Below are 23132 nucleotides of genomic sequence, written 5' to 3'. Positions count from 1 at the left end.
ACGGGACAGTGGGAGTGTGGCTGAGACAGGGGATGAGCTGATGAGCCCACTCCTCACCTGTTTCTCCTAGCCGTGAAAGGGGGAGTTGCTGGGTCCCTCTTCTCCCCAGAACAAGTCTGAACTTACCCCTTCCCGCCGGCCCATCGCTCTGCTGCCCCCTGCTGGCCACGCTGCCTGGTGCACCGCCTCTGGGTCTTGGAGAAGGCGTGGTCTCATCTCTGAAGAGCCAGGCAGGCAATATGGGGCCCCGGAGAGCCTTGTGGCCAGAGGCTGCACCTCCCAGCAAGGAAAGCAGGGAATAGTTACAAATTTAATAAAATTCACTTTATAAATTACAGCAGCAGCCCCAGGGCTCGGTTCGCTGCCCCAGGAAGCAGGAGTCGGACAAAGCTGGGCAGCTGTTGCTGGAGAGAAGTTGTCAGAGTTTAGGGCTGCGGAGGTGGCCAATGGGCCAGCGCCACCGCCTCTAGGATGACCGCAGGCAGCAGTGGGGGCCGGGCAGAGGCTCATGGGCCGGTGGGCGCACAGGGAACAGGAGTGGGGGGCCGAGGCCAGGCCTGAGGGTGCCACCACCCTCTGGGCTCCTCAGTCCAAACTGGCCATGAGCAGGTGCAGCTCGCGGAAGGCACTGCCGTGGCGGCCGCTCAAGCCCGACTTGCTCTTGACGAGGCCACTGATGCTCCTGAGCTGCTTGTAGCAGACCCGGCACTTGTGCAGCCTGCGGGCAGAGGGGCCACGCTTAAGGTGGCTGGCCGGCACGGTCACCGTTACCCCCACCCGATCCCGGAGCCTTTCCTGTACGAATCGCTCCGGCCCTCCTCCCGGAGGAAGGCTGAGGCCCAGAGTGCGGGACCCACTGAGGCTGGGCCAGGGCAGAGCCAGGCCATGGGGGAACCAAGGCTCTGGCAACCCTACCCCGTGCCCTGAGCCACCGTCTCAGGCACAATGACCTCTATAAGCTGCTTCAGCAGGGCCGCCAACAAGCAGGCTGGGCCCCCAGGCCTGTGCTCTCGCTTGACGTGGCACCCCTGCCACACACGCCGCTGGCTCCTCACCTCTCCTCCCGGCTGATGTCCACACCCACGGTGGGCGGGGCCGCCAGCATGTCTGTGATCAGGGGCAGAAACCGCTGCAGGATCAGCTTCAGAGAGGTGCAGCCCGTCTGGACATAGCTTCAGAGGCAGAGGGATAGATGGAGTCACAAATAGACAGAGAGCAAGGTACACAGAGACAAAGGGGGCAGAAACAGGATCAGAGAGGCAGCATGGGCTCGTTTTCACTCTGTCCTCTCAAATTTGGAGGGCCCAGCAATGCTGCACGGCCACCTCACAAGGGCACCGGCCCTGGGGGGTCTTTCCCATGGTCCCTCCCTGCTGGGAGGCAGGTGCGGCTTCCCCACCCGTACCTCTCATACTTGCTCTGCAGAAGCTTCTCGATCTGTGGCAGGACGGTGGTGCATAGGTCCAGCTTCCACAGGGAGCTGGGGAGAGGGCCAGGAACACATGCCCTCAGTGCCCGGCCCTGCCCACTTCCCCCAACGCCCCCCGCTCCGCCACAGCCACTTACGCTTTCTGGTTGACAATGTTAAGGAGGTCCACGACCACGGACAGGTCATTGATGGCCACGGCCGAGTCCACCGACGTCTGTGCAAACAGAGCACCCGTCAGAGGGGACCGGGGACTGAGTGGCCCTGCCTGGGTGTGGCGTGATGATGGGATTTACTGCGGGCTGTTCATAAGACTGCTCGGCGTGGTGACAGGGGCCGCCTAGCTCCCCCTGTGCCCCTCGGGCGGCCCTCTTCTCAACCCCAAACCCGGGCAGAGGTGGCACTTGCCTTGATGTCACCCGTGGTCCACACGGCCCGCACGGTGTCCAGGTTCTTGTGGCGGCTGGTGAGCACGACACACATGGTGTCGTGGCCTTTGCGGATCTGTGACATGGCATCCTCGTCGACCAGCTCCGCCTGCTGGGGGATCTTCACGGCCTGCATGGGACGGGTGCCCTGATGCTGGCAGCCAAGTTCTGCCCTCACCCCACGGGCCTCCACCCGCCCTCAGCCTGGGCCCCCCACTCACAGGCAGGAAGTCAGAGGCCTTCAGTCCGATGGGCTCATTCCGGGTGGCAGGGATGATGGCAGACTCGGCCTTGGGTGCAGGGGTGGAAGTGACGACTGGGGGCCGGGACAGGACCTCGAGCTGGAGGGGTCTGGGGCTCAGCAGGTGGCCAGCCCAAGGCCTCTTCCCCCTCCCTCCCTCGCAGCCCCGCTCCCCGGCAAGGGCCGCCCCAGCGCCGATTCAGGACTCCAGCCCCTCTCTGAGCCCCACACCCTGCCCGCTCCACCTGGACATACTTTTGGCACCGGGAACTGCACGTCCATGGCTGGGCTGGGCTTTGCTGCCTCCTTGGCTGTGGCCACGTCTGGAGGCAGAAGGAAAAGATCAGTGGGTCAGGTCAGGCCAGGAGAAGGGACGGGCGGGCAGAAGGCAGGGCTTGGGCTAGGGCTGTGGGCGGCACCTCTAACGGGAGGCCTGGGGGCCGGAGATGGGCCTGTCCCCTCCCTTGCCACCCACTCAGCCACAGGGCTGGTAGAAAGCAGGCGCCAAGCACTGTGTGTGGACAGGACCCAGGGAGCTCCAGGGAGGGGCGCTCCTGTCGCCTCACTAGGAAAGGAGTGTTTTTGGGAGGGGGGCGGTGAGTGGATAGTGGATGGTGAGTGGGAGCGCGGGAGAGAGAGAGGCCCTTCAGGAACCCAGCCCGAGGGGCACGAGAAGATGGCCCCTTGAGGAGAAAGCAGGGGAGGGAGGGAGGGGCTGGAGGATGAGGGTGCCCCGCTCTGCCACCTTCTCCAATCGTAAGTGAGCAGAGCAGGTTTTCTCCCTTCTTAAACCCTCCAGCAGCAAAACCCCAAGCCCCCAACCCAGGGCCTGCAGGGCCTGGCCTCCTGCTCCCGGACCCCAAGCCCCCGCTGTCCTCTCGGCTCCCTCCCACCTGAGGCTCTTCCCTCCTTGTCTCCTCACCTGGCCCCCAGGCCTGCCTGATGTGCCGCCTCCTCAGAGCCTCACGGCCCCCCATCTACACGGGCCCCAGAGCCTCTCACCACTCCCGGCTCCTTCCTACCATGTGGCTGCCTACCGTTCGCCTTCCTCGCTGGGTGTGGGCTCCTGACGGGCGCACCTACCTGCCTTTTCACACTCAATCACCAGGGCCTGGCACAGGGCCTGGCACACAGCAGGTGCTTTGGGGGCGAGTGGAGGGAAAAGATCCAGTGGGAGAGAGGCTGGAAACTGTGCTGTGGAAGGGGAGGACTAGGGAGCTGGGGACCCTGGGAGGCCAGGCTCTGCCCCCCGACTCACCATCCTCCGGGGGTGCTGGGAAGGGCTCACTTCTTCGGGGTGGCGTCCGACCTGTGGAGGTAGAGGGGGTTGGGGACTCATGTGGGTCAGCCCAGGGCTGCTGTCCGAGCCCTCAGGGCCCGGCCAGCCGGGGACCCTGGGCCCGTCAGGATGCGGCAGATGCAAGGTGGTTCCCAGGCGCGCCCACAGCTGCAGACTGACCCGTTCCCGGGCCCTGAACCCTCAGGCTTGCCCCTTCCCGGCCCCTTGCCCCACTGGGCCTTCCTTTGCTTGGGGCAGGCCGAGCACTGAGCGGCTGCTGGGCCTCTGCTGGGGCCTAGAGGACCAGGGAACAGAGCCCAGGCCCAGACATGGGTTAGGAATTAAGCTAAGGGAGTGCAGCAACATGGACGCCATGCCCAGAAAGGACCATCTGCCTCCCTTTCACAGAGGGGAACGCTGGGGCTTGGAGGGGAGGGCCCAGGCCTCACTGATGCTGTTCTTGGGCTGGAAGATCTCGTTGTAGTCCTCGGCGTTCTGGATCTCCGCCCGAGACTCCCGCTCATCCCGGTCATCCTCGCTGCTGGGGCTGCGGCGCTCGCTCTCTGAGTTCTGCTTCACCCTGGGGAGCAGGCCGGGCAGAAAGGAGGCAGGGGCCCTGGTGAGGCAGGGGCTGCGGGCCCGCCTCCTGTGCCCCCCAGCGCCCTCCGGGGCCCCGAGCACCCCACCTCTGAGGCTCGCTGCCGGTGGCGCCGGGCCGCTCGTAGATGCGCCGAAGCGGGGCGCTGGGGTGTGGCGGCTGCTGTGCCGGGGGCTGGCTGTCCTGCATGGGGTCCGGGGCTACCGTGCCCGTCCTGGTGACCCGCGTCAGGTCCACCACGTAAGAGGAGACGCTGCTCTGGGAGAAGGCCACGCCTATCTGCGGGAAGCGGCAGAGCTGGGGCGGGACCCTTCGCGGTGGTGCTGGGGGACAGGGGGATGGGGTGGGGGGTGGGCAGGACCCCCCGGGGCTGGGTGGGGGTTGGGGGCCTGAGGCGGAGGCAGGCGAGCGGCCCAGCAGAAGGGTGCACGGTGGGCGGTGGCGCTCTCACCAGCTGGTCATTGCAGATGGCCAGGTCGGCCACCTTGCCCCAGTTGACGAGGACCACGTCAAAGCAGCGCTCGGGCTCCCAGCCGTAGACGCGCAGTGAGTCCTGGCAGCCACTATACAGGCAGCAGCCATCGGGGTTGAAGAGGACGCTCCTGGGCCAGGCGAGAGTGGGCCGTGGGTCAGGAGACACCGGAGAGGCTGCGGGGAGCCCAGGACGGGAGGGAGCGGAAGCGGAGATGGGAAAGGTCCACCTGCAGCCACACCCCACTGCCCGGGAGGAGGGCCCTGGCCCACTGCCCAGCCGCCCACCTACCTGACAGGCCCTGGCTCCCCTTCGATACAGCTCACCACCTGGAATTTCTCCAGATCCCAGAAACGGATGGTCCTGCAAAGGAAGTCAGGCTGTGCTGGGAAGCCAGTGCCACGTGTTGGCCTCCACACAGGCCAGTGGCCGGGGGAGCCCACTTCTCTCCAGACACCTGCCGCCCCAGGTCACGGCCATTCAGAGCAATGCCTGGGGCCATAGGCTGGCCCTGCACAGGCAGCGGGAGGGGACTTGGCACCTGGGAGGTGAATATGGGCCTTGGACCCAGACACGCAATCAAGTCCCAGGACACTGGGGCCGGATCCAGACATACCATGAAGTCCCAGGACACTGGGGCCAGGGTTGGGAGAGAGATGTGACCCGGGTCCCATCCCAGCTTGGCTGACAGTTAATTCAGCCTACCTGGGATCATATGACACCCTGGGACACAAAACCAGACTGGGGACAGACATATGCCAGAGGACAGGGACGTGAGGGACAGCAGTCACGGGCGACGAGCCCTGCTCCTCCTCACCTGTCAGAGCTGCCAGAAGCCAGGAGGTACTCGTTGGGGTGAAACTCCACCACGTTGACAGGCCCTGTGTGGCCGGGGAACTCGGACATCATCTTGCCAGCAGTCAGATCCCAGAGCTGGGGCAGGTCAGGGTGGAGGTCAGTGCCAGCCTGGCCCTCAGCTGCCCGCTCGCCCTCCAATCCAGCCCGAGCTCTTTATCCATGAACCACCTCCCACTCTGGACAGGCTCGGGATGTGCGAGCCTGATCAGGAGGGAGGTGAGGACCCAACCTGAGTGTGATCAGCAGACCCCAGTCCCCAGCCCTGGGCCCGGGTCAGGCCGGGAGCTACCTTCACCGTGTGGTCATCTGCGGCCGATGCCAGCCACTTCCCGTCGGGGCTGAACCGGAGACACCGCACGGCCTGGCTGTGCCCCTGAGGGGAGGACAGAGCATGAGCACCCGAGGGGCCTGGGCCCAGCGGACTTCTCTCCCCACCACCCACTCCTCCCTGCCCTCCATAAGCAGTGCTTCCTGGGAGCAGGCAAGGAGGGGACTGACAGCCACATGTGGGAGATGTCACAGAGGGACACTTCTCCACATGCGGTCACGGACCCCCAGTCCTGCAGGACGCTCCAGGAAATAACACTGTGTGGCCTGACAGTTTGGGAAGCAATGTGTCTTGTGTCTCTTTTTGGAGAGTTAAATGCCTCCTCTTAATGTCAAAGGGTCTAGAAACCCCCCAAAATAATCATTAAACCCAGTCCTTCCAAACTCATATGAACAGGAACCCCCTTCACTTAATGACTCCTGTCAGCGGCCTGCAAACCGTGGAGCACAGTTCGGTAAACACAGCTCTGCGGGGAGTCACGGAAAGCCGGGGGTCCAGGTAGCCCACCCACTGCACTCCTGCTCTGCTCCAGATGCATGTTTCTCATCTGGACTCTTGTTTCTTACGTTCTCACCCAGGTTGGACAACAGTCCCCTCCAGCCCCTGCCAGGGTCTGGACACCACCCCATGCTCCGCGCCTGCAAGGTGCTTGTGGAATGACGGACAGAGGGTGCCTTGCTTACCCTGTATCGGAACACACAGCCTTTCCTCCTGATGTCCCAGAGCTGTGAGCAGAGGAGCAGAGGGGGGCAGGGTCAGGGCAGGTCACAACCAAGGTGGGCTGGGCTGGGGAGGCCTAGCCAAGCTAAGTCCTGGAGCCTGGTCGGAGGGCAACATGTGGCCATGAGCAGAGAGGGGCTCTGGGCACCTCCAGGTCATTACACCTCCAAGTGACAGGGGTCTGGAAACAACTCACTAAAGCTGGGCATCCTGAGCAGAAATGTCTGGCAAACGCTTCCACATCGCTGCCCCGGGAGGGCACGGATACTGCCACACAGGGGGAAGATGTCCCCCAAAGAGCCGAAGCCCACCCCCCCACCCGAGACGGGACACACCGTCCCAGTCCCACTGCTTGGCCCAGTGGGAGAGCCAGGGTGCAGAGTGGTGGCTCACCTTGATGTTCGTGTCCTGGGAACCCGAGGCCACAAACTCGCCATACGGGTGGAAATCCAGGCTGCAGATGTTGGCTTTGTGTCCCATAAGTGTGCGAAGGACTAACAAGGAAGAGAGCAGAGACAATGGCGTGAGAGGCAAACAGGATGGCTGGTGGAGCGAGGGCTGTTGTGTTCGTTTGTGTGTGTGCTTTCATACTGACTGCACAGAAAAACACAACAGTATCACAGACTTTCAAAACAAGGAGAAAAATCAACCAGAGTCCTACCACCCTAACAACTAACTTTCCTATTTTCCTCTCAAGAGATGCCAGCCATTTCTGCCATTACCCGAGCCCTCAGAAAACTCCCTGCAAGCTCCCCACAGCTTGCACCTCTGGGCTTGTCCCAGCATGCTCTCATGAGAGTGAAGCCCCAGAGTCAGCAGAGCCAGGTAACTACTGTACTTGGTTCAGGCCCTGTGGATGTGGACGTGGAGCTTATGGTCTGCCAGGCATCCCACCACACCCGAGACAGTGCAAGGAGAGAGATGCAGGAGAGGTCCAAGCTGGGGGAGAAGCTGCTAGGTTGAAAAGAGAAATCCAGGGGGGCTTTTTGGAGGCGGTGGTCGTTGAACAGGATGTTAGTGGGTGGCAGATGAGGGAGGCTGCAGGCAAACCTTGCGTTTCTGTCTCAGCGTGTTCTCCGGTACCACTCAAGTTTGCCCCTTCTCTCTGGCGTCATGTGTCTTGCTTTTTATAAGACTTATAACTCCGCTGTTTGAATGAAACCGTCCACCCCAGGAGTGCTGGTGCCAAGGGGTGTGGCAGTCCAGCCATCCTTAGGTTTGCGCCAAGGTGAAACAGGCTGGCTTGTGAGGTGGTGAGCTGTCTGTTGGAGGAGGTGTTCAAGCAGACCGCAGATGTAATGCTTTAAGGACAAGATGCAACCGCACCAAAACGTGAGCAGCTGCCCTCCTCACTCTCTGTAGTTGTCTCGGGGGCTCAGCATTGCCTGGCTGGCCAAGGGGACTTCAGGCACATGCTGCCCAGTCCAGGTCCTGGAGGGAGGAGACTCGTCTGGCTCCTGCCCCAGTCCACACCACCCCCGCCAGCCCACCTGCTTTGCATCCCCCAAGCCAGGCTTCCAAAATCCTGGCCCGCCCTGAGAGGATGTGGCAGGTTCACGTTCATGAAGCATATGCCTTCCTGTGGATCCTGAGCTGAGCCACCCTCGCCCTCTGGCTGCTCTGTGGAAAGCAGGCAGGAACACATTCTTCCGGCGTGATTTCTGCCCTTGGTCTTCTGTCCCAGGAGGGCTCTCGGCAGGCCTCCTGAGGCCGGATTTCGTCGCAGGATCCAGGAGCTGCAGAGTGGAGGGGTCTCCGGGGTCTGTCTGCCCCACATGGGAATCTCTAAACCCTTCCAGCCAAGTAGCTGAACCCTCCAGTGATGGGCAACTGATGTGACAGTAAGGCAGCCCTTTAAGAACCCCTTCCTGCATGTGGGGTGCCAGTTTGCCTCTGTATCATTTCCATTCACACTGTGGTGGGTTGGGGGTGGAGGTGGGCCTGAGGTCTTAGCTCTTTCTGCCGAGGATGCTACGGGCAAGTTTCTCTTCCATCGCTGAACCCCCCGCAAATGGCAGGGCGGACAACACTGGGATGGGAGTCTTGACACCAGGATTTGAGTCCCAGATTCCGCCACCCCCAGCCACAGAGGCTTTATCAAGTTCAGGGCCCTCCCTGAGCCTCAGTTTGTCCATCTGTCATATAAGGAGACAGTGCCAACCTGGCTTTGCATCAGAACCACCTAGAAGCTTAAGAAAGCCAGAGTCTGGGCCCATCCCACTACTGAGTCAGGCTCTCCGGGAGTGGGGTCTGGGCTGTGTAACAAGCTCGTTGTAGAGCAGCCAGCTCTGGGAGTCCAGGGCTCAGGAATTCCAGAGGTCTTCAGTTTCCATTCTTTGCCCACCTCAAGAAATTCCTCACATTCCCTTATGCGTGAAAGTCATGGCTGAGAAATCACGGCCCATGGCTTCTCTTTTTCCTTTGCTCCTCAGTGAATGGTGAATGGCTGGTGCCCTCCACTGGGATCTGGGTCCAGGCAGAGGCTTCCCAGGAAATGAACTGCCTTCTGCCCGAGCCTTTCTGCTTTCTCAGCTGGAGCCCAGCCAGCCCAGGCTTGCTCCTCCCTGGCCCCTTGTCCAGCGATGCCCCCGCACTGTGGGTCCTGTGTGTGGCCAGGCAGTGGGACCGCATGCTGAGATGCTAAGCACTCAGCCCCTGTTTATTATCTCAGAGGGCCTGGGGCTCTGTCTGTTTATTTATTTATGGCTGCATCAGGTCTTAGTTGCCGCACGCAGGCTCTCTAGCTGTGGCACGTGGGCTCCAGAGTGCGCAGGCTCAGAAGTTGCGGCGCGCAGGCTTAGTCACCCGACCAACCAGAGATTGATTCCGTGTCCCCTGCATTGGAAGGCGGATTCTTAACCACTGGACCAGCAGGGAAGTCCCGGGGTTCTGTCTTTCTTAAACAGCCTGTCACTGGGTGGGCCAGCACCACCCAAGAGGCTCAGGTTGAGGTCATTTCTTGAGGATCACCTATACAAGAGCAGAATGAACCCAGCCACCAGGCATGCATGGCCAGTGGCCGCCGTCCTGCAGCAGAGGTAGAGCAAGCACCAGAGTAGAGGCCTGGAATGACCTTCAAGTCTCAGCCAGGCAAGGGGGGCATCTCTTCTGGAAGAGGCAGACTTGGCAAAATCCATGTCACCCTTTCCTCTCCTGTCCTTCAAGTAGGGGATGGCCTCCCGCCTGGCATGCTGGAAGGTCCAGACTAGAGGTTGGCAAAAAGCAGGGAGCAAACAGGTTTTACTTGGACCTCTGAGTGTCAGCCTGCAGAGTGTTCTGAAAAATATGGTTTTTTTTTTAAATTAATTGACTTATTAAGTTATCTATTTTTGGCTGTGTTGGGTCTTTGCTGCTGCATGCGGGCTTTCTCTAGTTGTGGCGAGCGGGGGCTGCTCTGTTGCGGTGTGTGAGCTTCTCCTTGCGGTGGCTTCTCTTGTTGCGGAGCACGGGCTCTAGTGTGCAGGCTTCAGTGGTTGTGGCGCACGGGCTTCAGTAGTTGTGGCACACGGGTTCAGTAGTTGTGGCTCGCAGGCTCTAGAGCGCAGGCTCAGTAGTTGTGGTGCACGGGCTTAGTTGCTCTGCAGCATGTGGGATCTTCCCGGACCAGGGCTCGAACTTGTGTCCGCTGCACTGGCAGGCGGATTCTTAACCACTGTGCCACCAGGGAAGCCCTTGAAAAATATGTTGAATTAGCTGTCAACCTTCAGAAATGGGTGGATTCCACATAAATGTCCAGATTCCCAGCTTCACTTGAAAAATCTGTACAGCTGGCAACACTGTGCCCAGACTGCTGTGTGGCAACAGCCAGCAAGGCTGAGAGGCAGCCCCCCTTCCAGGGAAGGCAGGACTCCCCAGTTGGCCCAGAACTGAGGGCATGAGTTTATAGACCAAAAGATCCCAGTGAGGATCCAGCATAGGGATGAGAATAGGCCCACCAAGGCCTTGTCTATGAAACCTGAGGACACTGGCACGAAGATCCTATAAACCTGTGCAGAGAGAGAGGCAGAAGGAGGAAAGAAGCAGGTCCCATGAGAGGGATCTGGGATGAGACAGCACTGACCTCCCCACAGCAACCCTGGAACCTAAAAGGCAACGGAGCTGCACCTTCACAATTCGGAGGGAAAAGTATTCCCAACCTAGAATTCTATACTCCAACTCTTAGAAATAAAAGGGGGGTGGTTTTAGAATAAAGTAATTTTCAGGGACTTCCCTGGTGGGTCAGTGGTTAAGAATTCATCTGCCAATGCAGGGGACATGGGTTTGAGCCCTGGTCCGGGAAGATCCCACATGCCACGGAGCAACTAAGCCCGTGCGTCACAACTACTAAGCCTGCGCTCTAGAGCCCGTGAGCCACAACTACTGAGCCCACATGCCACAACTACTGAAGCCCATGCACTACAGCCACTGAAGTCCACGTGCCTAGAGCCTGTGCTCTGCAACAAGAGAAGCCACCGCAAGGAGAAGCCTGCGCACTGCAACGAAGAGTAGCCCTTGCTCGCCGCAACTAGAGAAAGCCCACACGCAGCAAGGAAGATCCAACGCAGCCAAAAATAAAATAAATACATTTATAAAAAAGAAAAGAATAAAGTCATTTTCAGCCTCTAAAACTGTGCTTGCAGTGTACCCTTTCACAGTAAGCTATGAAAGAATGTGCCGCACCTAAAAGAGTGGGGGAACCAAGAAAAGTGACAACGTGGGATCTGGTGTGGCAGAGTCGGAGAGAGTTCCCCGGGGAGGAGACAAGGGCCCCAGGATGGCAGCTGGGCTGCAGGCCTGGGAGCTCCCAGGCCACTAGGACCTGGGGACAGAGGCTCTGGGAAGAGACACCTCAATGATGGGATGGGTTTGGGGGTAAACTCAAAGAGGAGGCTTACTCTTCTGGCAGATAAGTTGGGGCTGGATTAGTAACAAAGACACAGAAAACATGCAGATGAAAAAAAGATAGAACAACTATTAATTCCAGGGAAACAAAATTATCAAAAGAAAAGAAATGCAAGCAGCTCTGAATAATATCTATAGGTCCTGATAATATAAACACTGAGTATTTAAAAGGTGATTCAGGGAGGATGGGGGGGAAATGTTGTGAGTGACAGAGCTGGGGTAGCACTGAGAGCTCAATTCTCCTTTTCTGTAGGAGGATGGCACAGCTAATGTATGAAGTGTTTTTAAAAAGAAAAGAAACTGCAGTATATCCACATTGCTTGGAAAAGTGGAGGCGATTAGCACTCACCAGGTGCAAGGACAGAAGGCTGAGGCCCCTGGAGTGAGGCAAGGCTTCCTCTTTCCATTGTGACCATTTGTGAACTACCAGCATTTGCCTTTTTAGACTATGCATAACTTCTATAAAGATGAAAACTAAATTAAAACAAACAAAGCACAAGGAAACAGAAAGTCTGGCCACCCAGGCCCCATTCCTGCAGGCAACAGTTAGCTGGAGCTGAGTGGGGACCCCCGGGAGCGGGGCACACACCCCGGTTCTCCGCACACAGCCCCTTCACTCATTTACGAGTCCTGCGCGGTCCCTGGTGGCACTTGATGTCATTCCAGGTTCTGAATCCACAGACACCCACCCACCCATGCACACATCTGTCCATCATTCCGACATTTACAGAACGCCCCCTCAGTGGCAGCACTCAGAAAGCAACGCACGTCACTGCTGCCAGGTCAACAGGGGTGGGGAGTCGCCACACTGTCTGGTCAGTGCCCCCAGGAGAAAAGCACCAAACCTAGTCAGGACAGGCTTCCTGGAGGAAGCGGCTGGACAGCAAAGCTGAGGACAAGCACGACTGCAGGTGTGTGTGGGGGGAAGGCAAGTGCGGACACCTACTTTTGGCAGCTTCCAGGTCCCAGACGCGGATGGAGCCCGACTGGGAACCGGCCACAATGAGCTCCTCAGGGGTGTTGAGACGTACGCTCTCCACTGGGGACGTGTGACCCGTCAGGCTCTGTGAAGAGAGAGTGGCAGCTTCAGTACTCTGCATGAACAGACCCCCAGCTGTGGCCCTAAAATCTGGGTCCCTGGGAGGCATGTCAAGCAGGGATGCTGTGCTAGACCGAGCCACCCCCAGGCCTCTCGGCTCCCAGGGCTAAAAGTGGGCCAGACCCCAGTCATGCTCCACCCATCACCCCTGTGCTCCTGACATGAACATCACCTGCAGAAGTGGCCCTGGGCCCCTTGGAGGGGGGCAGCTGACCTTTTAGTCTAAAGTCCAAAGCATCGCCCACCTGGGCTGTGCTCCCATCTCCACTCTCTGCCCGGCCCAGCCCTCAGGAGGGGAAACCACGGCAGAACTGAGGCCTGGCTCGTCAGCGGCACACACCTCGCCCCTCTGGAATGCGTGGATCCCCAGGGGCGGCCCCCTCTGGAGGACCCAGCCATGTTCTCAGGCAGGGGCTCTGGAACCCAGGGGACCTGGGAGTGACTCTGCTGGGAGACACAGAGGCTCCCCCCAATTCAGACCAGGCCAGAGCTGGGCAGGGCTGAGCCCAGGGATGGGGGCGGGAGGTGCTGGAACTTCCAGCTTTCTGGAGAGGAGGCTGGAATCTTAAATCCGTGGTGTCTGTCACTCCCCGTACAGCACTGGCCACCGAACGCACAGTGGTGATGCCATCAGCGTTTGCTAAGACCATGTTCCCATGGGAGCTGGGGACAGTAGGGGAAAACTGCTCCTCAGCAGAACGACCCAAAGGCCAGACAGTTACAAGCAGCTTGCCCGACTCCCCAGTATCACCAGCAGGAGTATAAATGGGTGGAAACTACATGGAGGGTGATTAGGCAAAAATCTATCCACATTTAGAAATGCACATTCCCTGCACACCAGCCACTCCACCTTGGGGCTAACCCCCCACACACGCAACACACGTGAAACAACACAGACCCAAGGTCATTCTTTGCCATGAATCTGACAAGAGACTGGAAACAATATATATGCCCACCACAGGAAACTGGTTAGATGAGCTGTGGCCACCCACGCAATGGAATAGCATTCAGCCACAAGGATGAACGAGGCACCCTCTGAATGTGAGAAAGACTAATCTCCAGGACGCTCTTAGGTGAGAAAAGGTGGAGGACAGTATATGTCGTTCGATAGCATTTGTGCAAACTAAGAAGGGGAAGGGGACCAGGCATACACATTTGCTTGCAAATGTATAGAACCATCCTGGAAGGACACAGAGGCATCGGGAGCCACGGCTGTCTCCAGGGAGGAATGTGTGGCTCAGGGAGCTATACAAGTTCACTCACAGTCAAAAACACACAGAAATGCAAAGACTGCCTGCAGAGGTGGTAGAATGTGTATACACCTGAGGTGAGAAAGAACCTGGTGAGTCTGAGGCACTGAGAGGCCTGCTCTGTGGCGAGTGAGGGGATGAGGCCTGCTGGGGGCCTGCGAGCGGCACCTGGTGTAAGCGGCTTAGTCTAGAGGCCAGACCCCATGCTGTCCACTGTGCTGTTCTGAGGGCGAGAGCATGGGGGTCACTTCATGTCCATTTTTTGTCAGCATCTGTTGATTCTTTTTCAATTGGTGTATGTTACTTTGGCATTTCAGAGAGGGGAAACACATTTGAACCCCCAAAGCAAAGTGAAGCAAAACACTTTCAGTTCTGTCCTTAACCTTGGCCGTGGTTCGGGTCAGATCTCAGCTGTCCACTGGACCTCACAAGAACACTGAGCTGATTAAGTGTCTACTAATAAATATCACCTCCCAGGATTTCCCTGGTGGCGCAGTGGATAAGACTCTGCACTCCCGCACTCCCAATGCAGGGAGCCGGGGTTTGATCCCTGGTCAGGGAACTAGATCCCACATGCATGCCACAACTAAGGAGCCCGCGTGCCACCACTAAGGAGCTGCAACTAAGGAGCCTGCGTGCTGCAACGAAGGAACTGGTGAGTCGCAACTACGAAGCCCGACTGCTGCAGCTAAGACCCCATGCAACCAAATAAGTAAATAAATAAATATCACCTCCCGCCCGCTTTTTATCTTTATCTTTACTTGGCCAAGAGTCAAAAGACTGATACTGCCCTGTGCTGCAAGGTTGTGGCGGGAGTGGGCGGGCTTCTGTGCTGCTGGTGAGAATGTAAATTGATTTCCAGAGGGCAGTTTGGCAATATGTTTTGAGAGCTTTTTAAAACATGCCACACCCACAGATTCAATGAGAAGTCGCAGATCTGCTCAAAGATTTAGGGAGAGGAGGATGTTCCCCACTGCGGCTGAGCAGAGCCAAAAAACCGGCAATGACTTCCACGCTGGGAACCAGGCGTGGCCAAGCTCATCCCTACGATGAAATACTGCGAAGCTTTTAGAAATCACATCATAAAAGGCTATTTGTTGACACAGGAAAATGCTGACGATGTTGTTATTTTTAAAAAAAAAACAGGCTACAGAAGAGTAAGATAGTGTTCTGGAAACATACTGTTATACGTTTCCGTGTGTGTACACGTAGGCGTGTTTGCATGTGTGCACGTGTACATACAGGCACAAGCCTGCGCACACACGCATGCGTACCTAGAAGGGCACAGACCAAAATACCAAATGTAATGGTCTTTAGATAATCAAACTATATGTGATTCATTTTTGTTATTTTTTTCCCTCCTTTACACTTTCCTGTATTGGAAAACAGTTTTTGGCATTGAATATAGTTGTGTACAGGGAGAGAGTGCCACTGAAATGGAGCAGGACCCTGTGGGGCCTTCCTAGGACAGACACGCCTCCCCGCATGTCCTCTGCCTGCCTTTTGTCTGTAGCGAAACTTCTGTCAAAGGATAAATTTAATCAGAGAAGTGAGGAAAATGCAGAAGCAGCAAGGAAAGCAGTCAAACAAGACCAAATAATAATAGCTTAGTCATTCCACAAAGTCAAGGACCTTTAGTTCCTCTTCAAGGGCTATGGATAATAATCTGAACCATATCTTTTGAGCTTTTTTGTAGATACTGAAACTCCCACCAGGTGAAAAAGTTGACTACATGACGACCAGACTATAGCCATGCCATAAGCTGCTTCCACGAACTGGCCTCAAAGAAATGGGAACAAACAGGCCCCGGTACTAAAGATGCTGCTGATCAGACCACTGCGTGACCGATTTCAAGATGACCGTCAGGGCTGGCGTGCTGCTCCGCATGGCACCCTCCCAGCACCTATATACCCCTGAAACTCTCCTTTAGAAGTTCTTGCCCTCTGATCAACGGGGGGGGAGTTGGCCATTAGATACATGTCTGCCTTCCCCCCAGTTGCTGGCCTCCTGAATAAAGCAACCTTACCTTTCAACCAACACTTGCCTCTCGAGTATTGGCTTCCAAGCTGCGAGCAGCCAGACCTAAGTTTGGTAACACTGTCAAAGAACCAGTCCTCTAATCAGCTCTAACCAGGGGCGCTCAGATCCTTTTTGTGGAATGAGGTGGGGAATGAATCAAAACAGCTGCACGTGTAACTGATAGGCAAGCAGATAGGCCAGTGGGCAGGGGAGGCTCAAATTCGGGTCCATGGGATTATTTTAGCCTTCTCACGCAGGTTCCCCAGGGTTCTGTCCCATGGCCAGGTGACCTCCCCCCCACCCCCATTCCTGAGGACAGGTCCCAGCCTGTCCCAGCCATCAGGGTTGTCCTGGGCCTTCCTGAGCAGACAGCTGGGGAAGGCACTGATGTGCTGGGTTCCTGCAAAGCTGCCCGCTCCCAGCCCCCAACCCTGGCCTGCCCACCCACCTCTCCCCAGCCCCACCTGCCGGCCGAAACTCACCATGATGCAGTTGGGCTTGTTGATGGACCACAGGTTGACGCGACAGTCATCCCCGCCTGTGGCCAGCAGCCGGCCCGAGGCTTTGCCCAGCACCAGTGAGGACACGTTGCTGGCATGGGCCACGATCTCCTCTATACAGGAAAGAGCAGAGGGACAAGGCAGTCAGGGGCCTGACGGGCCACAGGAAGGAGGGCTAGGCCTTGCCCTGCTCGGCCACCAGCCCTGGCACCCGAAGCCCAGCGGGAGGGCTCTGCCCCCTGTGGCTCCCCTTTGGTGCCCAGACACCCCCATGAGCCGTGGGACGAGGCAGAGTTTGGGCCTGAGACAGAAATGACTATTTCTCAACTTCAGTCATTTCCATTCTTCCCTTAGGCCTCATGATTTTTTTCCTTTTTCTGTATAGCCACAGGTACTGTTATTGACTTACTATGCTCAATTTTTAAAACTGACTTGCTATTTTTATTTAGCTGTGTCGTTTAAGTAATAATATGCATGAAATTTTAAGCTTGATATGTTCGTTCTATTTTTTCTATGACACAAAAAGAAAAATGAAAACAATTATTAAAATAAAAAATATTGACCCATGTAACCACCTAAGCGTCTCAGCCGCCGCCTGGTGTTCCTGCTTTGGGGAACACACTTTCAGAACCGTGCAGGTCAACCACAGACGAGCTGACCCCAGGTGAGCTCAGCCAGAGCTTCAGTCCGCAGCTTCAGAATCATGGACTGGGTTCTGGTCTGAGCTCTGCTATTGCAAGCTGTGTGGCCTTAGACAAGTTGCTCACCCTCTCTGAGTGCTGGGTTCCTCGTCGGGTAAATGGGGATAATAACAGTGCTTGGCTCACTGGGCTACTGAGGGTTCAGTGAGGACATGCCTGTGGGCTGCTGCGAGGGGCTGAGTGCTCGCGGCTGCTTGGCAGGCCGAGGACCAGATGCCATGGAGAGCGGGCACTGGGGCCCAGGAGGGTGGGTTGGGTGAGGAGGGAGCAGGACGCAGCCAACTGAGGGGTCTAGGTATGAGGGCCGACCAGACAGAGCGGGAGGCAAGGTCACTGTGGGCGGCCACGAGGGCCCCTGGCTTGGACTTGGGGGGGCAGCAGACATATGTCTCAGAGGACATTGCCAGGGCCTCCAGGGAACAAAACATGGGCAAGGAACCAAGAGGCAGCCCTGGCCTCCGAGCCAGGGCCTGAGTAGCTCCTCCTGAGAACGCAGAGGGAAGAAACAGGTCTCCCCACACAGATGAGGGAAAACCCCAACGCGTTGACGCCCTGAGGCAGCTGCGAGGCTGGCGTGGGTGACTCTGAGGGACAGGCCGGTGTGGCTGCCCTGCAGAGGCCCCTCCTGGGCACCTGCTCTGGCCTCCACCCTGCCTGGGGGTCTCTGTGGTGCCCACGTCAGATGGCAGGAAGGTTGGGAAGCTGGGCCCAGGAGGGATGCTTGCCAGGTGGCGTGGCTCACAGGGGCTGTCAGAGCTGCCCAGGGCACCAGGCTCCAGGCTCGACCTCACAGACAACACCCCACCTCAAGGCCCAGCTAGGCCAGCCCCAGCAGGGCGAGAGCTCCCAGCAGGCCCAAACCTGAGCCAGGGCCTTGGGGACCCCACCACTGGATTCGAGGAAGCTGGGCCTCTCTCTGGTCCGCACCTCAGCCAAGGAGCCTCTGTCCTCTGGACACTGTAGGGACAGGTGCCTGGATGCTCTGGGGCTCTGGTCACAGACACTTATATGTTCAAGAGCTTCTGTTGGGCCAAAGTGACAGCCCAACCCAGCTAGAGGGCAAACCACCTTCCCCCTGAGCACTTTGATCCCCAGCCTAGGGTCCTCTCCCCCTCCCTGAAGACACTCCCCACATGCGCTGCCCTGTGTGTGTGACCCACCTAGAGGCCTGACTGCCCACCCCGGCTCTCACCCTTCCCAGGCAAAGTCCTGGCTGGCCCCCACGGCACTGGGCCTCCTGGGCACACTGCCACCCCTCTCTGCACCTCAGGACTACTGCCCCCAGAGACAGCCATTAATGCATGATATAAATGTTTCCTGGGTACCTGCTCTAGGCCGGGTGCTAAGAGACAGTGGGCAGGGACAGTGATAAGGTTCTTGTCTTCACACTCCAGCCTGATCAGTTGGTCCCTGAAACAGGGCATCCAGCCTGAAGAACCACAGACTTTAGGGTGAGAAGAATTTCAAGGCTGGGCCCTTCTAGAAGGGCTCAGACCACTCCCCTGCAAGCAGCCTGAGCAGGGGGCTGATTGGAGCCCCTGGAGGGACCGGGGGGTGGGGTGGGGAAAGGGGGGCACACCTCAGGCACCAGGCATAGGCCTCGGCATAGGGCACTGGCCCAAGAGCTCCCACTCTGGCCTGAAGGACAGCATCCAGCAATGGTCCAGGCCTGGGTACTGAACTTAAATGTACAAACAAATAAAAACAAATAAAAATCCTCACAGCAGGCCAGGTTGATGGCTGCTGCTCTACCCTGTGGCACAGGCCCATGCTAGTTTCCCAAGCTCAGGTGGCACAACCTGGACCCCACATCCCAGCCAGAGCTGGGGGAACACTGCATTCTGGCCAGAGGCACTGAGCACCTGCACCCCAAACAAAAGACGCAAAGAACTAGGTTTCAACGACCTCACGCTGGCCAAGCATGTTCTGATCCTCCCCAGACTCCAGAGCCACAAGGAGCCAGAGGTCATTGGGGCTTGGGCTCTCAAACAGTTTATACCCATGGAAACTGCTGTGCACATGAAATTGTCAGCAGATGCCCAACATGCCTGATCACATCACCTCCCACTTGAATGCTTTAGGGCTTAGCCTTGCCCTTCAGATAAAGCCAAAACCTCAGAAGGGCTAGGGTCCTGTAGACACATGTCCTCACCAGCCTACGTGACACCACATTCTCCCCACTGCTGTGCTGCAGCCCATGGCCTCTTCTGAGGCCTTCCAATGCACCAAGCTTCCTGCCTCAGGGCCTTTGCACATGCTGTTTAGGCAGCCTACAGCACTCCCCTTCCCCCACCTCTCATCACCTAGTTAACTGATTCAAAGCACAACTGTTAACTGTTCAAGCTTGGAATTAGGTTCCAAGGAGAGATGGGTCAGTGTGATTATCTGATTCCTGCCTGTTGCTCTCCCCAGGCTCTGAGCCCCACTGCATAGGGACCTTGTCTATTCTGTCCCCCACTGTCTCCCCAGTGCCTGGTTCTTTCCTGGTTTCTCAGGAAAAACAGCTGTTGAAGGTATACATTCATAACTCCAATAAATACAAAGCCACTCTGTCCAAAGTATACCCTCCTTGGGAGCCCATAACAGGATTCTCCCAGAACCCTAGGGCTGAGGAACAATTTGAAAATGGCCCAAACCTCTCATTTACAAATGAGGACGCTGAGGCCCAGCACAGAGTTTTGCCCAGATTCTCACAGTTAAAAAATTGAAGGAGCCTTGCCCCAGCTTCTGAAAACAGCCCAGGGACAGCTCATAGCAGAGGGTGACCAGTTTGGACACACCAGATCTATGCCAACCAGTTATTACAGGCGGGGTACAGCCCACAGAAGCACCAACGTGTAGAGCAACAGGTCTCAAAATATGATCTGGAGAACACTGGGATCCTCACGATCCTTCTGGGGGTCCAAGAGAACAAAACTACTTTTATCATAATACTAAGATGGAATTTGACTTTTATACTCTCATTTGCTCACAAGAATATGGTGGTGTTTTCCAGGATATATATGACATGTGAGGACATCATCACTAACGGCATGTTTCTGCGTTCTTGTGTTTTAAAATGTCTCAGTATTAATTTCTAACATGGTAAATATTGATAGATATGACTCCCATAAACAAAAACTCTTTGGGGTCCTCAATAATTTTTAAGAGTATAAAGGTGTCCTAAGACCAAAGAGTTTAGAGCTGTCAGTATAGAGTAACGGTGGGGGTGGGTGGTGCCCGGGCTCAGGTACATTCCAGAGGCTATCAGCATCCCTCTGCCTATCCTCTCACCCCAGCCCCCAGCCCAAGATGCCCTCATTTGATGGGGGAGCTTGACTTGTGAGATGTCTGAAAACACCAAGAACATCTTTCAGGATTTCTTGCCCCATCCCGCCTGCCAGCCTAACTGGAAATCCTGCTAAGTGCTTCATTATGTTCATTTTCTCACTTGAATCTCACAGCAACTCTAGAATGGAGGCGTGATTATCTCCTTGCACAGACAGGAAACTAAGCCTCAGACAGGTTAAGTCACCCGGCCAATGTCACCCAGCTACAAAACGCCAAAGGCATGATTTGCATCTTGGTCTACTTTACTCCAAAGCGTGGAGTCTCCCCCTGTGCCTAGAACTGGAGACACAGTTGGGGGTTCAGGCCACCCAGCAACAAACAGCTATCAGGGTAAATGGGGTGAGAAAGAAAACCACTCACGTAACTTCCAGGCCGTCTTGGTGACCACAGGGGTGGCCATCCTTCAGCTGGCTGGCACCTGAAGTTCCACCCACAGTAGACAGTGCTTTCCTTGTGGGGTGGGGGTGGATCCCCCCCCAGATCCGCCAATCAAGTTGGCAGGGAGTTTCCACACATCCAGGCAGAGGGAATGCTTCGTCTCCCAGCCCCGGACCACCTCGTGGTTTTAAATCATCCACAGCAGCAGCCCGTGCGTGACTGTCAGGATCCTGGGTCATGGAATGTCAGGCTTGAGCCATCTCAGCTCAACACTGGGCTGGAACACAAACAGAGGTGATGGCTTGTTAGCAAACACTCAGGGGGAGCTCAGGGCGTCCCTGGGTTTGCAGACCTGCAGATGCAGCTCCCTGGATGACCAAGGCCACTTGATAAAGACAAACACCCACCAAAGCCACCAGAGCCAAGAGATGCGCTGCAAACTGGGTTTGAGAATCTGGAGAGGGGGTACCTCAGGCAGGGTGACTTGGAATACAGGGAAAAAGAAGGTCCTCCCAGAGGCCAGGATGATGGGAGGAGGCTCTGTTCCAGGAAGCTGGCTGCCTGAAATGCAGCAGCTGCGGTGGGGCGGGGAAGACCACATGTCTGCAGTTCAGATAGATTGCTGGGAGTCACTGTCTGTCTGACGTATGGGAAGGGGGCGGAGTCAGAGGCTAAGTTTAGGGGCCCATCAGAGGCACCCTAGAGATAGGCATTGAAGTCTTCTCTGGGGAGAGCCTCAAAGAGGGCCCTGGGGGTCCAGTTCGTATCAAGGGAACTACACCGGGTCCCTGCAATTCCCAAGGACAGTGCTGGGAACTAGGCCTCCAGTCTGGTCGTGAGTCGGTATGACTCTTCAACTCTAAAAGGCGACCTCATGGAGCCTCCTATTCCCTTCCTCCAAGCCTCTCTCCCACGAACCCTATCCTCGCCCTCCCCTTTCTCCTGGGTTCCCCAGTTCTGACTCTCTAGTCCTCCATTCACTCCTCCTTCTCCCTGCCGCCTGTGTCCCCCCATGCGTGCACATCCTGTCTCCTGGGCTCCCTAACTTGGCCCCTGCCTCGCCAGACCCTCCTGTCTCCCCCTTTCCTCTGCGCTAACAGTATCCCCATTCATTCACTCTCTTGCTTCTTGTGTCCCTATTCATCACCCCTCCTCCTGCTAGACCCCCGGCTCTGCTTCCGGCCTCCCTGGTTTTTCCCCTCCGGCCTCCGCGCCGGTCCCACCCCTCCCGAAGCTGTGGCTGGTCCCTCGGCCTCGCCTAATCCTCCCACTCCTCTCAGCTTACGGGGCACAGGCTCCAGCCTCCCTCCGCCCAGAGCCCTCTCTGCCGCAGCCCGTCCCGGTCCCGGCAGGCTCAGCCCAGCCCCGGGCTCATCCTCCCCTCGCTTCCTTGCGCCCTCGGCCCCGCGTCCACTCCACCTGCAGCTGCGGCTCTAGAGGCCGAGGCTCCGCTCCAGGCGCGACCCCCACTTGCCTCCATCCCCTGGCCTGATTGGCCGCTGCTTGACAACCGACCCTCACAACAAAACCTCCGGCTCAGAGCCTCGCCTTCCTCACCTCTCGCACCAATCAGCCGCCGCGAGCGCCCCAACCCCCTCCGGGCTTGACCAATAGAAGCAGGCGCTTCTGCCGCTTTTCCTTAGTGCCCTCCCCCTTTTCCTGAATTGGACTAATCACGAGGAAGGAGTGTTCAAGAGCCGCCCCTCGGCCTCTAATGAACCAATGCGAGCTGCCGCGTCCTTGATCCCGCCTCCGCCTCAAGATTTCCCTGCCCTCCCCTTTCCATCTCTTCCGCGAACCTAGTTTGCATTTTCAAAATTTGAGACGCCCTCCAAGGGCTGCTGCGCCAATCCCTTTAGCAACCGTCCTGGGTTGACCAATCAGCGTCCGCATTATTGGAAAACCAATTCCAGGATAGCCAATGGGAACGGGACCTCGGGAGCAGCGTGACGCCTCGGACCTTCCATCTTGGATTGGAGCGAAGCGGGGACGAGGCCTTAGTCAGCACTTTGCGGTAATTCCTTTTTCTTACCTTTGCTCGTGGGCGGCGTTTCCGTGCTCTGAAGACTTTGACGCCCCTCCCTGGCTCGAACGCCGGCTTGAATCCCCCACAGGAGGCGTAGAGGGAAACGGAGTCTGATTCCGGGTCCGAGTCAGTCGTGGAACCCTGGAGGGAAGCCCCTACGGCCTCGGCCTCAATGAATGGATGAGTTGGCTGAACCCTTAGGCGGACCACCAACCTGGAACCCGAGAAAGGCCGACTTCGTTTGGGACTCGTGGGTGGAGTGGGCTGAGGGAAGGGTCGTGACCCGCCGTGAATTGGGGCCGCTACCCACGGAAGTCAGAGGAACAGAGGCAGGGGTCACAAAAATGTCTTGGGAGGGAGCCACTGGAACCATGTTTAGAGGGATATCATGCCCATGAGGTCAGAGCTGGGGTTAAGACTTAGACACATACTCTGGACAAGGTGTATTTTCAGAGCTTCCAGTTTCTTGTCTGCAAAATGAGGGTCATCGCATACCCACCACCACCACCACCACCACCACCACCATCATCACCACCACCACCACCACCACCACCACCACCATCACCACCATGGCTAGGGTGGCCCAGCTCACAGAGCG

General features: G+C 57.3%; 1 protein-coding gene across 2 annotated transcripts; it reads right to left on the bottom strand.

The window, feature by feature from the left end:
* Nucleotides 1–297: 297 nt before the first annotated feature.
* On the bottom strand, nt 298–22055 carry KATNB1 (katanin regulatory subunit B1). 2 transcript variants are annotated; one of them, XM_059999897.1, is made up of 20 exons: nt 21928–22055; nt 20491–20785; nt 16082–16212; nt 12178–12295; nt 6744–6844; nt 6314–6355; nt 5592–5675; nt 5262–5377; nt 4736–4807; nt 4424–4574; nt 4061–4251; nt 3824–3954; nt 3354–3404; nt 2351–2418; nt 2076–2195; nt 1835–1984; nt 1567–1643; nt 1406–1480; nt 1056–1172; nt 298–718 (listed from the first exon to the last, which is right to left on the bottom strand). In XM_059999897.1, the coding sequence occupies exons 2-20, from the start codon at nt 20528–20530 to the stop codon at nt 586–588; spliced, it is 1968 nt and encodes a 655-aa protein (XP_059855880.1). In that variant the 5' UTR covers nt 20531–20785; nt 21928–22055; the 3' UTR covers nt 298–585. The 2 variants fall into 2 exon arrangements, with proteins under 2 accessions (XP_059855880.1, XP_059855881.1); XM_059999898.1 differs by lacking the exon at nt 21928–22055 and adding an exon at nt 21794–21907.
* Nucleotides 22056–23132: the final 1077 nt, after the last annotated feature.

The sequence above is a fragment of the Delphinus delphis genome, chromosome 20 (assembly GCF_949987515.2).
Source record: "Delphinus delphis chromosome 20, mDelDel1.2, whole genome shotgun sequence".
NCBI classification, from domain to species: domain Eukaryota; kingdom Metazoa; phylum Chordata; class Mammalia; order Artiodactyla; family Delphinidae; genus Delphinus; species Delphinus delphis.
Note: the sequence above shows the minus strand (reverse complement) of the source record. Positions and strands in the feature narration are given on the sequence as shown.